Source organism: Sylvia atricapilla, chromosome 3, assembly GCF_009819655.1.
Source record: "Sylvia atricapilla isolate bSylAtr1 chromosome 3, bSylAtr1.pri, whole genome shotgun sequence".
Taxonomy (NCBI): domain Eukaryota; kingdom Metazoa; phylum Chordata; class Aves; order Passeriformes; family Sylviidae; genus Sylvia; species Sylvia atricapilla.
This window is the reverse complement of record NC_089142.1, coordinates 25477557-25494990: the sequence shown is the minus strand read 5'-3', so window position 1 is coordinate 25494990 and position 17434 is coordinate 25477557. Positions and strand designations below refer to the sequence as shown.

General features: G+C 37.8%; 1 protein-coding gene across 1 annotated transcript in view; it reads left to right on the top strand.

Annotated features, from left to right (window-relative positions):
• The window catches only part of KHDRBS2 (KH RNA binding domain containing, signal transduction associated 2), a 327589-nt gene that overhangs the window by 162783 nt on the left and 147372 nt on the right, over positions 1 to 17434 (top strand). Inside the window, exon 4 of the mRNA XM_066314972.1 lies at positions 8384 to 8530. Within this exon, the coding sequence (XP_066171069.1) occupies positions 8384 to 8530 (147 nt within the window). The remainder of the gene's footprint in view (positions 1 to 8383; positions 8531 to 17434) is intronic.

Genomic DNA, 17434 nt, shown 5'->3' with positions numbered 1-17434 from the left:
AGAACAATGCATATAGCATGTTTATCATCCTAAAAATAATTACCATCCCTGTGCTTCCTGGAGAGAGAAGGAAGAAATTATTGCTGCTGGTTTCGTTTGTCTGTAGTGGGTTGATGTCACCTACAAAAGCCTCACTATTGCTCCCCATCCACAACTGCAGAGGGGAGAGAAAATATAACAAAGGATTCATGGGTTGAGGTGAGCACAGAGAGAGATCTCACCAAACCCTGTGAAGGGCAAAACAGTCTAGCATTAGAGATACTAGTTGTTACTAACAAAATCAGAGTGGGATAATGAGAAGCAAAATAAGACCTTAAAACTACCTCTCTACCCACTTCTCCCTCCTTCCCAGCTCTACCTCCTCTCCCCCAGTGGTGCAAGGAGACAGGGAATGGGGTTACACTCCATTAAGTTCACCACAGGTTATTTCTGCTGCTGGTCAGGAGGAGGAGTCCTTCCCCTGATCCAGGCTGGGGTCCCTCCCTTAGGAGACAGTCCTCCATGAATTTTTCCAACATCAGTCAATCGCACAGGCAACAGTTTTATGCATAGTGCTGTAATGTGGATCACTGTTTGGTGGGATGCAGTCCTTCAAGGACAGGCTGCTCCACCATGGGTACCCCACAGAGAAACAAATCCCTCAGGAAAGCTGCTCCAGCATGGGCTGCTCTTTCCACAGTTCCCTGCCAGGAGCCTGCTCCAGCATGGGCCTCTCATGTGGTCACAGCCTCCTCTCAGGCATCCACCTGCTCCAGTGTGGGTCTCCTCCCCGGGCTGCAGGTGGATCTCTGCATCCCCTGGCCCTCCATGGGCTGCAGGGGCACAGCTGCCTCACCATGGGCTGCCCCACGGGCTGCAGGGGAATCTCAGCTCTGGCACCTGGAGCCCCTCCTGCCCCTCCTTCTGCTCTGACCTTGGAGCCTGCAGAGCTCTTCCTCCCACATGTTCTCACCCCACTCTTCTCTGGCCACAATTACATCTGAGACATAACTTTTTCTTTCTTCTCCCTAAATATGTTACCACAGGGGTGTTAGCACCATTGGCCCAGCAGCATGTCTGTCTTGGAGCCATCTGGGATTGGCTCAGCCAGGTACTGAGGAAGCTTCTGGCAGCTTCTCACAGAAGGCAGCCTTGTACCCCTCATTGGTACCAAAACCTGGCCATGCAAACCAATGCAATATCTTGTATTACTGCAACTCACAGTGGTGGTGTCCTCTCCATGCTGATGCCATTAACCTTAGGATCCCCAGGGCAGTGGAGGGGTGAGTGTAAAACCACAGAAAGGGTCAGACACTAGAAAGTTAGTTTATGTGTAATTTTTGCCTGCACAGAGCTGCAGTCATTAGTATGGAACTAAACTTCTAATAAACCTTGGATTAAAGAAAAAAAAAAAGAAAAAAGAAAAAATATCTATTTTAAAATATGGTTTTTCCCATAGTAAAAGTGTAACATCTTGTTTGGAGTTCAAGCAAACTATATTGTAACTTGGTTGCAATACATTGCTAATTAGCCTCTCATAAATAAAAGCATGACATTTTTTACTCTCTTTTGTTAAGGCAAAGTTTTCTTCCAGAATCTGAAGGCATCTGGATTGCAGTGATCCCTAGTTGTGATCATAAGTTTTAAGATGAACATAATCCTATGAAGTGTCTTTAGGTATGGTTATTGTGCATTTCTTGAGGATCTTTGATTTCCTACATGTTTTGTGAACTTGGAATTCATTGATTGTATTCAATGAACATCTTTGGCTTGGTTAATTCAGAGAGCAGTTACCTAATGCCCAGGTGGTTCTTAGCTATGCTGTTTTAGCTTCTGGTTAGATTTGTACAAGTGTAGAAACATTTTTAGGTGTGTGATCTCTATTGCTGCTCTTAGTTTTCTGGCAGGGAATTTAAGCATAGATCACTAGTTGTTGGTCACAGTGGTCACCATCTGTTGCCTCAGTTTTGGCACATACCACTTTTAGTATGTTAATCTTTTTCCTAAAGTTTTTTTTTTCCTCCAAAGAATTTCTATTTTTTCTTTATTTAACCTTCATGTCAGGAGTTAGGGTTTTTTCAGTAGTGGTTGTTTTATTGTCACATTCTTCTGATGATTACTTGTTTGGGTTTTTTTTTTTTTCCTTTTCACCTCTCTAAACAAAAAGATCATCTAGATATGGTTTAGTGCCTCCTAGCTATTAAGATTTTGTTGCATTTCATTATGAAAAGCATCAGGATATAAAGCACTGAAGGACCTGTTTGCCCAAGACAGTAATGAATATACACAATTCTCTGCTCCATTTCACCAAAGTAACAGTGAAAATTTTAATGATGGATCAAGTATAGAAAAATAATTGTTATCACCTGTTATCTCCAGTAATTCCCTGTGTTGTAGGAGATGTTCTTTCTAATGCCTGTATTTCATAATGGGGTCTCTGTGGCTGACCGCAGGTGTTGTATACCCACCCTCTTTGCACTGCTATGTGAGCTCTCTTCATATACTCACCACCTCCATCTTCTTTATTCTTCTTCCTGGAGTGAGAATAACCAGTTTCTGATTTGAAAACAAGAATCAAGGAACAGCTAAGGTCTTTTAGCATCATTTTGTACTCTGCTGAATCTCTTTCCAATGCTTCATCCATTATCAGATGGTTTCTTGGTTTTTTGATTTTTGTTTTTGGTTGGTGTTTTTTTGTTTCTTTGTTTGTTTCTCCACTGATGGAACTTTTGACCTGAAAGTTTTTTAGCTCCGAAGCCAGCACTGCCAAGAAATTAGTTCACTGTAACTTTTTACTACAGTCAGTGTGGCGGACAACATTTTGATTTTTTTCATTTATGTCCAGATTAAAAATTAATAGGTTTGCATTTGTCAAACTGCATGCTCAATAATTTTCTTCTGTAGCATAACATTGATCTTATGAATAATGCCTTTGTAGCAGCAGCCCTGTGATTATCATCTTTGTCTAGTCTGCACTATGCTTTTCTTTGTAAATTCTTGCAAGATATGAAATCCATTGCAATTCTCTTATTGTTCCTCAAGCACCTATTGTTTCTTTTCATAGCTGTATTTGTATCATTATAGGATGTTCTTTGTATTGTATTGATGAAATTTATCTCTGAGATCTACACAATTCCTTCTGCAACTTTCTTTTCTATTATTCTTTGTTATCCTGTTATTTCTGTGTTATGAGGACACTTTCATTTCACCAATCTGGACTGTGTAACTTTGTTTTCTGTACAAACTCGATTTCTTTTAACTTTATTCCGATATTTTTATTCAAGCATTTTGGCCAGGATTCCAGAACAAAAGCAGTTCTCTGTCAACACACATCCTTTTAAAATGTTTAGATTCCTTTCACATCCAGAGATAATTCATCATTTTTCTTCGCCTTTATGTTCCTATCACTCACATACTTCACTTTTGCAGAGGTTGGTATTCAAAATATTTCTGCTATAGAGTTTTATGAGTCATTTTCCCTGCTTTAGTCAATTGGAAATTATAAAACACAGTAGATGTTTCAAAATACCTATTATTCTTATTGAGGGAGTGGATTATAGAGCCATGCATCATGTTGAAGATTGATGGACTTCAGCACTGTGTGACAAACAAAGAGGAAGAAGAGAGAATGAAGGGAATGTAGGAACCCTGAAACACATTGTATAAGGGGAACTCAATTCTGTCACTCTTGAGAAATCAAGGGAATTAACAATGCAGGATGGAGTGGAAGAGGATCAGGATGAGGGGCAGTTGTCTCTGGAGGGTGATACATGTTTTCTCTGCTATGCTCAACCCACACTGAAGTAAAACATGGTCACTGTGAACTAAGAACCATACTATGCACCTGTGAGTCAGTACTAAGAGTGATTGCAATCACTAATCCAGAAGCCAAAGGAATCTGTTCCTTTCCTTTTATAAAGCAGAACTGAGGTCCCAGGTTTATTGTTTTTCTACCCTAGGATCCAGTGCCTGAGACTTAACTGCATTTTGAAGCAATGAATCCATCAGGCTTTTGATGCACATCACCTTCCACTGTGATTCTTCACTGTGATTACTACATGAGCAAGCTTAAGCAGTTGTCATTTCTGTGCTTGGGCTGTGAGGGAACAACTGGGCTTCTGGATAGACACTGGCTAAGCCTGTGCAAGCTGAACAGGGTCTAGAAAACTGCTGGACATGATGTAGGGAATTGTAGAACATAAAAAGCTGTCAGTATCTGCCAAAAGTTACAGACAGCACCATGGGGAATACCTGAACCTCAGAAGTGATTAAGGCAGAGTTATATGAGAAACAGCCAAAGTCCATGAGTAATTGCATTGGTGCATTAGAGGCCACCAGGGCCTTGCAAGGCCATTAGCACCCAGATAACCTTGTCAAGATCATAATAAATAGATTTATGATGATCTTACTTATTCTGCCTCAATGTACGGCTTGCTGGAAAGTCCCATAATCCATTTGAGTCCTTACCAGTCCTATGTGGGGTGTTGTTCATTAGTGGTTTTGTTTGATTTAGAAGCACAGTTTAGAGGATAGCCTCCTGATCATTCCCAATTCCTGTTAGTTAAAGTCAGCAGAGCTCACAGGTTTCAACTGGACTCCTCTCCTACAAAACTACCTCAAGGTTGGGCTCCAGAAAGGCTCTCTGGCTTCTAATGGGAACTCGGTTATTGCAACCAGGGTACAGCTAGCAGGAGGCAAAACCCACTACTGTGCTACACAAGGGGAGTACTGTCATCCTAAATACAAGCAGTGTGGATATTGGTCCCATGGCACTGCCCATTTTCCTGTGCAGTTGGGATGTGCTGCTTGCTGATGAAGATTTGCAAAGGTGTTGTCCATCTTCATGTGCTCCTGGGAGGGCCTGTTCAGCTGTACTGCACTTGGAAAGCTGTATTAGCTGCTGTTGTGGTTTGAAAACAAACCAAGTAAGAGGCTCTAAGTCAGGAATAAAATTTAATGAGAAGAAAAGGAAAATAAAATAGAATAAAATAAAATAAATGCAAAAAGAAAAACCAGTGACAGAGTCAGAATACAACCTGATCAGGGTGATGGAAACAGTCCAGACAAGGTGGTCTTCCTGAAACAGAAATCTTGTAGAAAGGTCTGGTAGCTCCAGTCCTCTGGGAATCCAGTGGGTGAGGACTGCTTCTACTGTCCCAAATCCCAGCTTATATCCAGGTGAGAATGCTTGGCTCTTCCCCATGGGCGGAGCATCTCACAATGGGATGATGAGTCATGGAAGAGAGCCTTAATGGCCCATTAAAGAGAGAGTCATGCAAAAGGCATTGATGGGCCATTAACTGAAGATGGTGATAGAATACATCCTAAACTACAACCCAGGACAGCTGCCAGTAGGTATCACCTGCCATACCAAGGAGTGTCTCCCCAACAGTGTGAGTCATGTCTGTTGTTTGCTTGTTAGATGGCTGATACCTGACACATGGTTAAATGCGAGGCTACATTCAGTCCCCAAATACTCCCCATTTTCACTGGCTTTGGGAAGAAGAGCTTGGAACAGTGATCACATGATCTGTGAGTTCTTGCTCATCCACAGTTTTCCTTAATTAAGTTTCTTTGTCTCTGTACATACACTTGCAATAAAAGGAGCGTTACTGTGACATTTTACCATATGATGGGAAGAGATACTGTGTGAAAATTCGGTCTTTAACCCCAGGTGTTCCACAAGAAGAAACCTCATTAGGTATCCTCACAAAGAAATGCGTAGTACGTCATAACCTCAGCTTATGGTTTCCAACAGCTTTAGAAATCAGTGCTAAGTATTGACAGAAAGCATGTGCTGAACCAAAGAGGCAGGTTGTAAAATGATGTGTTGTAAGGAATCCTGAGTTTGTTCAGGAACTAAAAGCAAAACATAATTACCATTGTTACCACCGAAGCAGCGTGTTCCAGGTATGCATTATAAAATCATGTTGCTGATGTCTTAGCTGTACAAATTCCTCATCAAAATAAAGAGCCAAACATTATTCTTTTGCATTTTCTACATCTGAAAAGAAAAAGGTCCAATTTCTGAATTCCAAGTTTATTGGTAGTCTTTTCCTGAAAGACAACTTTTGGGGCTTTCTGGCATTTGTTAGTTTTTTTTCCCCCCCTCAGAATCTTAAAAAGCGACAGGAAAGAAACTTCCACTGATCACTAGGGTGTATCTTTTTAACTATTAAAAATTAATTCTGAAAAATTAATTTCTACTGAAAACTCCATACCAAATTTTTCCAGGAGCATTAATCAAATGTGTGATTTTTTTCCCAGAAAACTGAAAGGTACTGCAACGTCTCATGATACATTTTTATATTATGCTATGGTTCTTATAGACATTTCAGTGAGATTTCAGTGATAAGATAAAATGCCAAAGATAATTTAACTGTAAAAATAAAAATACTGAAACAATTTTTATGTCTTAATTTTTTAGTTTCAGTTGCAAACAAATATGTCAATTTTCAAATTTAAAAATAAAATAATAGTTCACATTTATTGAGTTATGATTTTATCATAATCTGCAAAATGTTGACGTAGCATGGAGCCAGATCTCGGGCTCTGGAGGTACAGAGGATGTAGCCTTTGTGTATTCTCTAGAAAATCAAAAAGTCCCTGAGGCTGAATCTTCTAACACAGATAAAAAGAGATGAATGCTTGTTGTTAGGAGCATAGTGTCTTGCAAATGTAGCAAGCAGTGGTGTAAATTAGTCAAGGCTAAAATAAGTGAATTAAGAATTGAAAAAGCTAAATCAGTAAGAATTGTAATCATTTTTATATCTTAGCTAAATGTTCATAAACTATTATTTTAGTATATACTAAAAAGCTATAACCTCTTCACCATTTTCAAGCAAATTGGTTTGCTTCTTTTTCTGTGATAATGTTTTCTGTACATACGTCTTTTCTTCTAAATTACATTTCTCAAGATACTTTTGAAGACTGAGAGTTCATCTCATAATTTCTTTAGCATTTATGTGTAGTAATGACATAGATTTTTCATTATGTTGTCATAGCCAGTGCCATTAACATGATCACTATTCTGTGGCTTTGATTTTTATGGAGCAGTAACTACCACAAATGTATTTTGCAGTTTGCATTTACTATCTCAAAGCTTTGTGTAAGGGAGTGGATTGACGTTTCAGAACGTTATTGTTAACATGGAGTAGGATTATTAGGCTTATTTATAGCTAGAAAATTTGGACCCAAAGATGGTTGAGCTAGGTGAGGTGATTCACCATCTGAGCTGGTGTACACTGCATTGCATGGGTACCCTAAATTGGGACTGGGGCTGAAACACAGACATCACTGAGTACTGAGGGCAGCTCAGGGCCCCTCAGCACACGGAGCACATGGATCTGTCAGAGCAAGTCTGGAGAAGGGCCATGAAGATGATCAGTGCCGGTGACTATCTGAAATGAAGAGAATTTGGCTTGCTCAGCTTGGAAAAGCGAAGGCTCAGGGTAAATTTATGGCACCTTTCAAGTACAGAAAGAAGGCAAGAAAGCCAGAGAGGGACTTTGTAGAAAGGCACATAGTGAGGGGACAAGGAATAGTGGCTTTAAACTGAATGAGAGTAGGTTTTAGGTTAAACATTAGGAAAAGGTTCTTCATTATGAGTTTGGTGAGACACTGGAGCAGTTTGACCAGAGAAGCTGTCGGGGCTCCATCCCTGGGAATTTTTAAGGCCGGGTTGGATGGGGCCCTGGGCAACCTGATTTAGTGGAAAGTGTCTGTTCATGGCAGGGGCACTGGAACTAGACAGTCTTTAGGTCCCTTCACACTCAAACTATCCCGTGATTCTGTGTCTCAAATACAATCCTTGGCCACGTTTTTCTTTGATGTGCAAATGTGCAGCCTGCTGATGTTTGTTGAAGAACCTAAAGAGTTTACTAAAAAATGGTGTTCCAAAATGGTTAAATGCAACTTTATCTTATGTTTGAATTTTGAGGGAGGGTTTGGTTTTGGGTGTTTTGGTTTGATTTTTGTTTGGTTTGGGTTTTTTGTTGTTTTTAGTTTTTGGGTTTTTTGGGTTTTTATGGGATTTTTTTATTTGGGTTTTTTTGTTTTGTTTTGTTTTGTTTTGGTTTTTTTCTGGTTAAGAGCTAGGATTCAGATAGATGAATGCAGCTTTTCTATTATAGATTTAATATCAGTACTTCCTTCTAGACTGTTTAGCATTTTTTCACTGTGCAGATTAAAATCTGATTTAGATGATAATTATGCTTGTTTTATCATTCAAACACTCAAAATTGATTTTTAAATCTTTAAGTGGCTTGAACTAGACTTTTATTTCTCAAAGGATTTAAAAGTCTGCTTACAGTAGGCCCTTCTGTCATGTTATCTGTGAATGCTGAATCACTGCAAAATTAGTAGATTTCCAGTTCTAAAACCCAAATCCACCCTTTCTTCATAGGAGGAAGAGCTAAGGAAAAGTGGAGAAGCCAAATACGCGCACTTGAGTGATGAGCTCCACGTATTAATTGAAGTGTTTGCTCCACCTGGGGAGGCGTATTCTCGTATGAGTCATGCCTTGGAAGAAATTAAAAAATTCCTGGTTCCTGTAAGTCACTTCTAACATTCTTCTTTTGTTGCATTGAGTTTATTCCTTCTTTAGACTAAGGAAAAAAACCCCTTCACCCCGTTCTGTTGAACTTTCAGCTTTCATTTTTTTTCCCAGGGAGATGCCAAACAGGCCATTAAGTGTCACAGTTGGTGCCTTGATACATTTTTTTGGTGTTTTATTATTTCCATTTGTCAGTGTGTTTTGCTTTCTTTTCTTCTTTTCTGGAGGAACTGGTAGATTACTTTTGTTTTCTGATTGCAGACATTAGTCATTTGTATGAGAATACACTTTCAAGATTTATGAGTATTTAAGTGTGTAAAAGCATTTTAATACACGTAACAATTTACCTAAATATCTTGCTAATGAAGGTAATGAATTTCTTGTGGAGCAAACAGCATGAGCAAAATATTCCTAAGACATTTCTGTTCACCTTATCACTCAGACCATGGTTTAGCAATCTTCCATCAGCTAGGAGAGTGCAGAAATGTACTCTAAAGCTGTGAACTTTTTCAGTTTGATTTGTACTAAATTTATCACTTTCCAAAATATTTACCTTCATGTCTATTATTTTCCTCAAATTCTCTGAAATTTTTTCTATCTTTATGAATTAATTCCATGCTATTTTCATACATAAATTTGTCTTAGAATTGAAGCATATGCGTACTAAATATTAAGTGAAGTAGTACTAGAATTATGTGAGTTGTTTTCTGAGGTCTGTCCTGAGAGTTCTTAGTGCTCTAAAAATGTTCAGGACTTATATCCCTTAAAAAGAATATGATGATAACTTGTTTCTATTTTTGATTGAAAAAGTGAAGTGTCTGTTCAGGTCTCTTGATAATAATGGAAGGATTCAAAGAGTGCCTTTTTTTATGAGCAATGGGAAGCCAAGATAAGAGATGTTCAGGTGAGGCATATGAATACTTGCATGGCAGAATTTCAGTGCCTTTTTAGATGTGGGCTTCTTGATGAAGTAAAAGGGGAATATATTACAAGTAAAATATTGAAGTAGACTATTTAAATATTAAATTTTTAAGAGCAAATAAACTTTTTTTTAAGAACAGTAAGTAGCTTAAGATTGTTAAAAATAAACATCTGAATATTTCTTTTCAATAAAAAAAATTGTTGGCATAGAGTGCCCAGAAATGAGCTACGTTTTAAACAAGTAGATGAGCTACATTTTAAACAAGATTTATCTGTGTTTCTGATTCTTCCTTCCTTTCTGATTGCCTTATGCTTCCAGTTTGGGAACACTGGTAATAAAATACCATTTAGAATTCTTTGAAATAACTGTGAGACAAGAAAGCATTTTCTTTTTCATGATTTCTGACTTTATGTTGAACATAAAATACAAGGGACAAATTAGGTCAATATTGTAATGGTGGCAGCATGTTGTGGAATGACATTTTGGCTGCAAGATAATGGTGAAGGTCTGCCAAGCCATTACACTGGAAGAAAATTTATCATTAAGTAACGTTCCTGAAAAGTCTGGTGTGTTATAGCTTAAAATGATAACAGGACCGATTACAAAATTTTCCAGTCTTTGTCATTTGAATAACACTATTTCCAGTTGTTCATGACTTTCCAAAACTTCAGTTGTTTTCTGTAAGAGGTTCCTGTTTAAAGTTACCTTCTTATGTCCTTTTCATTCTAGAAGAGGGCTCCAGCATTCTAGCATGGTGCAAAGACGATGGCACCTAGGCTTTTAACATCCATCATTTGTTCTTTTCAGCAAGAGTGAATAAGGGAGAGAGATCAGTGTGTTTTGGGAGTAGTATTAAAATTTTATGTAATATTCAAGCATCTGTGCAAGCATATATTTTGTGTGACACTTTATTTATTTGTAAAGATTATATGTATTTTCCAGCACAAGTATAATAGCTACACTGGAGGAAATATAAAGACAGGTTCTTTGTTATGACATTTTGAACATGGTTCTCAGTGGCAGTAATGTACCCTGTCAGGGAAGGCCACCAGATTTGTCAGGCATGAATTGCCCTTAGTGAAGCCGAGTTATCTGTCACCATTCACCTCCTCATTTTACATGTCTTTGCAAAGTTTCCAGGAGGATTTGTTTCCATGACCTTTCTGACCTGAGGTGAGGCTGAAAGAAGCTGTAGTTTCCTGTGTCTTCCTTATTTCTCTTTTTGAAAGTGGGAGTTACTTTCCCCTTTTCCAGTCAGTGGGAACTTGAGTGGACTGACATGACTTCCCAAATATGATGGGTGGTGGCTTAGCCACTTCCTCAGCCAGTTCCCTCTGAATGAGCAGAAGAGTCTTGTCAGGTCCATGGACTTGTGCGCCTTCATGTTCCTTGGATGTTCTCGAGTCTGATCCTGTCCTGTAGTGTGCAATCCTTCATTCCCCCCAGGCTCCACCTTTGCCTTCTGCAGCCTGGGCGGTGTGGCTGGAGCACTTGGGTCCATGAAGACCAAGGCAAAGATGTCATTGGTTACCTCGGCCTTCTCCGTGTCCTGGGCAGCCAGGTCTCCCGTTTTGTTCCAGAGGGCCCACATTTTCCCTAGTCTTCCTTTTATCACTGAAGTACTTTTCCTGTTGCCCTGGACAATTTAAATTCTATCAGGGCTTTAGCTTTCCTAACATGATCCCTGGCTTCTTGGGCAGTTTCTGTATTCCTCCCAGGTTACCTGTTCTTGCATTCACCTCTGTTGGCTTCCTTTTTGTGTTTGTCCAGGAACTCCTTGTTCATCCATATAAGCCTCCTGTCATTTTTGCCTGACTTCCTCTTCATTGTGGTGCTTGTTCCTGAGCTTAGCAGAGGTGATCCTTCAACACTAACCAGCCTTTTTGTGCCCCTCTTCCCTCTAGGGAATCATAATCCCTCCAAACAAGTAACTTTTGTACTTTATGACTTGTTAGTTTTATCACCTCCACTTCATTTCAGATTTACAAAGCAATTATGAACTGACTGGTTGCAACATGTTTCAAGGGTTTTGCACTCAGAGACATTGCACTAGATAATTTCCTTTTTGTTCCCTATTTGCAGCATCTCTTGAATTTATTTTATGATGTTTTGTTGTTTATAAGACTTAATTTATTGCAGTGATGAATATTGGGATTGCATGACAAGGATAAAACAGTAGAATATAACAGTTTTATTTATACCAAATCAAGGATGTAATAAACTATTCAAATTAGTTTTCACATTGCTTATGAATTTTATGAAGATTACATGAAATATTGCCCTCAGAAATTACATTGATCATGTCAGTGAAATGGAATAATGTTTTTATACCTTATTCAGAAGTTTTAAGGAGACTGAATTTTAAGATAAATGCCCAGAAAACATATTAAGAGAAAAGCAGATATATGTAGAACAAGACTGAGAAAAAAAACCAAACACATTTATTAACTGAAGCAAAGTTTTCATGAAGAACTACTTTTGATTTAAATGTGATTGTTTCATATTCACCTTCAACCTTACTCAGTAATAGATATCCATATTTTTACTAGTGAAGATTTTACCTCTAAGCCAGAGTTAAAAACCACTGTCTGTCCCACCAGTTAACATTTCAAAGCTGCAGCTCAGTCTCAGGTTGGTACATTGGGCTCCTTCCAGCAGGCATTTCAGTGCCTGACTGAATCCCAGCATCTGCAGCCCTTGGCAGCTGACACACTTTCACAGCCAAGCTGCTTCCTTTGCTGTCCACAGCTTCCATTTGAGAAGTGGCTTGAGGTCTGTGTGAGTGGTGCCAGCAGGATGTTGCTAACTGGTTGATAAGATATATTCTGTAACTGACTTTGCTAGTTCTTTGGTGGGATTTATTCAAAATTAAGGCTTTGTGGGATGTCATATCCAATCTAGATATTGTGCTCCATTGGGTTGATGTTTACTTAGTATGAAAATTTGCATATAATTGAAATATGACAGATCAAAAGACCCATGATTAAGTAGATAGGATTAATCTCAGAGTCTTGAAACACAACTGCCTGCTCCATTATTTTTCTGCCCACCTAGTAAAAATGAAAATCAGAATGTGCTCCCCAAGTCAAGGTTTTACATTAGCAATCTCATTTGGAATTGATGCTAACATTACTGGAAATACAAATGGTAGGGATACCTAGGAGGAGGATGTGGTTTGTAGATTCACCTTTGTGGCCAACACAGATGTGATAAAATCCATAGGTATCTGACAGCGAATTGTTTCTGATCCTAAACTGCCAGGGACTCTCTGTGACAAACCTAAGGCTGATGTTAGATATCAGTGCCTCAGAATGGATGCAGGGTCAACAAACCAGAGGGAGGGGAGAGAGGGGAGCAGAGTCTTGAAGCTTTTCAACCTTTAAAATCTGCTGATTTTTAAAGGTTCATAGCTATTAAATGCAATCAGGTTTTTTCACTAATAATGACCAGTGGAATCCTACATCACTCTTGTTAAATAGGATTATATAATTTTGATTTATATCCAAACATACAAATATAATTTCCTAAGAAGCTTTACATTTCCATGTAATAAGAAGCTATATTGCCTTTAGGAGTTCAGTGCTTTCCAACACACGCAAAACCTTTTTCTGAGTCACATTTTTATCCCTTTAAGCAAAGCATTTTTATTTGACATGGTTAGCATCCCTTGGGAGAATGAGGGAAGCAGATACTGATCATTCATTTTACGTATGAGTGCTCTGCAATAGGGAGCTGTTATGTAGAGGGCAGATTGAAGCTGTGGTGACACGACTACTTTAAACAGATTGTTTACAACTGTGTGGTCAGATGATCAGAAATTGAACCAATTACCACTTTAAAAGCTGCTGTCCAACATATTTGCATACATTATCCTAGCAACTTGTATCTGCTTTAAATTGGGGCATATTGACACCACTCACAGGCTGGGAATAAACACATGGTCATGTAATGCAGTCCAGTTGATGGGAAATGACCAGTGATTATCTGTCTGTACAGTTTTCTGAGGATGTTGATCAGATCAGAGCAGATTCTGTTATTAGAAATCACTGTGGTGAAGGAACAGGTGAATGCAGCATTTTATGTTGTTTTTAATTCAGGCTACAGTGTCTTCCAGACTGCACTTCCTTCTAAGTGCATAAATATCTTACTGACTGTTTAACTTCAATCCTTTTATCTCATTCTTGCTCTACAGCATTGGTTGAAAGAATTTTCTTACCAGTCATTTAAGAATATTATCTGTTCTCACTGATCCAGTTAAAGATGAAAGATCACTAAGGAAGAAGAGCCTTTTAGTGAAATGAAAATTTACTAATTTCACACTGAAAATTATTTATATCAGAGCTCTTTAAGAAAAAAAATGAGATCTATGGGAAATTGAAAACAAACTTTTTTCAAACTGAGGTCAGTTTGTTTCAGTGGGAACAATTAAAACATCTTAAAGTTGGGTTTAGTTGCTTGAAGGTCTTTCTCTATCTAATACTGCAAAAGAAATTCTTTTACCTCAAACATACATTTACAGTGCATGTAGGAACTCCTGTCTAGTATAGACCAAAGTTACAGATAATCTGTGTCCATACAGCACACAGTAAAAATTCTGTCAGTTTTAGGTATATGACATTTGTTTTACACATTTTTTGTTGGCCATCTGAATTTCTTTTGTGCTACAGTAAAATACGAAATCTCTATTTACATACCATTTCATACTCCATTGTTTTGTAATCTTACGTTTGTTTCTACATAAGCTGTACTGTGGGTGGATGCCAGTCTCTTTTTCCTCTTTGAAAGAACCTCAACAGGCAAAATATTTCCCTAAATATGACACTGAGCAGCAGCACAGCTGCATCTCTAAAATTCATCTTTTATGCCTGTCAAAGTAAATAATTTACCCTTGCACATTCTGCAAAAATACTTTCAGTAATAAATAATTAGTACAGTAATTATTTTTAAACTGTGCTAAGGAAAAATTTTAGCAGCTGTTTTAGCTGTGCTAGGTTCTGTTTTTCCCAGTGTGCAACATCTCTGGCAATTTCACACTCAGGTTTTGATAATCAAGGAAATAAAATTCAGAGATTCTGTCAAGGCCTAAAATGTCATAGCACTTTAGTTCTTCACAGCTTTTTTCCCTAAACATTGCTTAAAAAATCAAATTATAATGAATATGTTCAAACATCAGTGTACTCAAGAGAGTCATCAACTTGTGGACTGTGGTTCTTGACTTTTAATAGATGCTGAAGTTTTTCCTAATAACAAATACTGTCTGATTGAGCAGCACTTGTGTTGTTAAAACCACTTATTTTAATCTTGATAAAAATAATCCTAAATTTTCCCCTGAAAGTGAGGTGGAGATATACAGTAAAAATGTTTCAATTTTTCAGCTGAAAATGAAACTCAATTATTTTTCATCTGACTCTTTTTTTTTATAGTTATTGATGCACAGTAAAGACTACTGGTTCTCTCTGCTGTAAAGCTATAAAATGGATAGCAATACAAACTACACATAATTCCCCAAATGTCCTCATATTTGTGTCATGAAGAGTGGGTCATGCTAGACTAACAATATTTTTTTTCCTAGGCTTAACTCCCAGCCGCTTCAAGGCAGTATAAATACTTTGCCACATTTTGTGTGATTTAAGGGTTGATACTCCCACTATGAGTGGATTAAGACCTCTTTAGATATTCCAAGACTTATTCAGTCTGTGAAAGCAATTCCTGGGTGATCTCTTTCTGACACACAAAGGAATCAATATAAGAGGCACAGCCTTCCTGTCAGAGCCAGCCCTTTCAGATCAGCCAGAGACATGAACCTGAACAGGGATTTCACACTGACCATTAGGCTCAGCGTGCTATTGAGGTGTGGCTGTAGGTTAAAGAAATGCTTACAACTTGCTTGGTGAGTCTATATCCATCAGCAATTTTAGGCTTGTCTTGCTGCTTCCTTTTCCTAGGGCAGGTTTTTCACCAGTGGCAAATCAGAAAAAAATATTTCACAAAAGATATTTTGCAGACGATAAAATTCATGCAGAAAAATTATAATCCCACAGTATTGCTTCTAGTTTCTTAATTGCTGGTCTGTAATATGTTGCAAAAAAGTTTGTTGTGGCATTGTCCATTAGACTGTTCACCTTAGCTAGACCACCAGACCCTCCTGCACATGTGTCATTTCATTTAAAGCTCTGTGTGTGAGTACAAATTTGGTAAATCAACTCAACAGTAAAGGCTGTTTGTTTGACCCAGTGAAGAGTCTGTAGTTTTATGGTTTGAAAATAAAATTCCATGTGGTTCTGTATAAAAGTAGACATGGAAAGTACATTTAAAATAATTGGTTTGCATGCAAGGAATTACTTTGTAATCATGATGAAAAAAAAAAGTGCAAGATGTAATTAAGTGTACCCATCACATATATTAGTATTTTTTCCCCCCAGACATGAATATGAGGAAAGAAAAGATATCTGGTTTAAAAATAAGACTGAATGCAAGGAGATAAGAGTTACTTATTTGTCTTTATTGGCTTAAACAGGTTACTTTAACTTAAGGTTACCTGTCTCTCTGTTTCACATATATCAGCAAAGGGACAATTGGATTTTTAAGGTTTAATTAATTTCTGAAAGTACACTTAAATAAATAAATAAATAAGTGCTGTCATTCACACTGAAAACCATACTGCAGATCCTACAGTGTGTTTGGGGTCATTTTGATTTTCTTTATTTGTTTTTAAAAATAAAGGAAGAAAAAAGGGTTTGGTGGTATTAATAAACACTAGATTTTTTTAATATAGCAAATGTCAATGTAGTCAATTCTGAGAATGCTGAGTTATGATCACTTAGGAAAGTATGGAAGAAAAAGCGTAAATGCAGAGTAATCTTACCCCAGTTGTGCTCCTTCAGCTTCTAGCAGTCAAAAATTCAGTCCTTTCAAGGCTGCATCCAAGATCATCTTGCCCTATACCCCATGGTAACTTCTGCTTTTCTGCCTTGAGTTCATCAAAGGCTTTTTTTTTAAAACCTTAGTTAAGCATTTGGCCTCAGAAAAACTTAAGGCTGCAATGAGTTTGACAGTTCAGTTATGCACTGAGTGTAAAGACAAAAATAAAACCATAAATTCCACTTCCTCTTGTTAGTTTTAAAGCAGTTTCTGAAGAGTTACTAAGTGCCCTCATCTTCATGCATGGTTAAAAGCAGAGGATAATTTCACACCTATCCTCACTCGTGTTGTTCTGCATTTGTTTCTTTTCCAACCCCCAACTGTTATTGCACAGAACCAGAGATAGCTCTGGTTTTCCGTGACATACTTCTGATTATCTTTCTTTCTCTTCCTTATCTTACCTCTTTCATGTTCCTGTTGGGCTGGGATGGCCAGGATGGCACAGAGTATCTCATCTTGGTAGTCAAGAAGAAGTCCAGTAATGGAATGGATCTTCTGTTGTTTTGTGGTTCAGTATCAGGGTTTTTTCTAGTGCTATTTACCATTCATGCTGCTTTCACTGATTTGGTGGGTTTTTAATGACATTTGTGAAAAATCCGGGGTATCTTTCTTGAATGATAATAACTAATGAAGAGCTGTTTATTTTCATTATTTTGATGCTTATCAATACTTCAGTTTAATTATTTTCATAGCATTACTTTGCATTGATCATCACTCAATTTTTTCTGCCATTTTTCTTTCTAGTAATAGAGTATAATGAGACCTTTCAGCAATTCTCCACAATAACCTTTAGATTATATTGCTTTGAATAATTTAATTGAAGTACTATCACTTCACTATTCAAAAATTTTAATAACATTTATAAATATGATAAGCAGACTAGATTTTTTTAATCACTCAATAAATTCTTCCCCTCAGAAAACAGAAAATTATAACAGTCCAACTATTTTAATATTCTTTCTCCTGTTACCAAGACAGAATTACTAATGAACAAGGTGCTCTGTTTTACCATTTGACAGCTTTTGGTCTGGCTGATGAGAATTTCAATCTCCATGGAT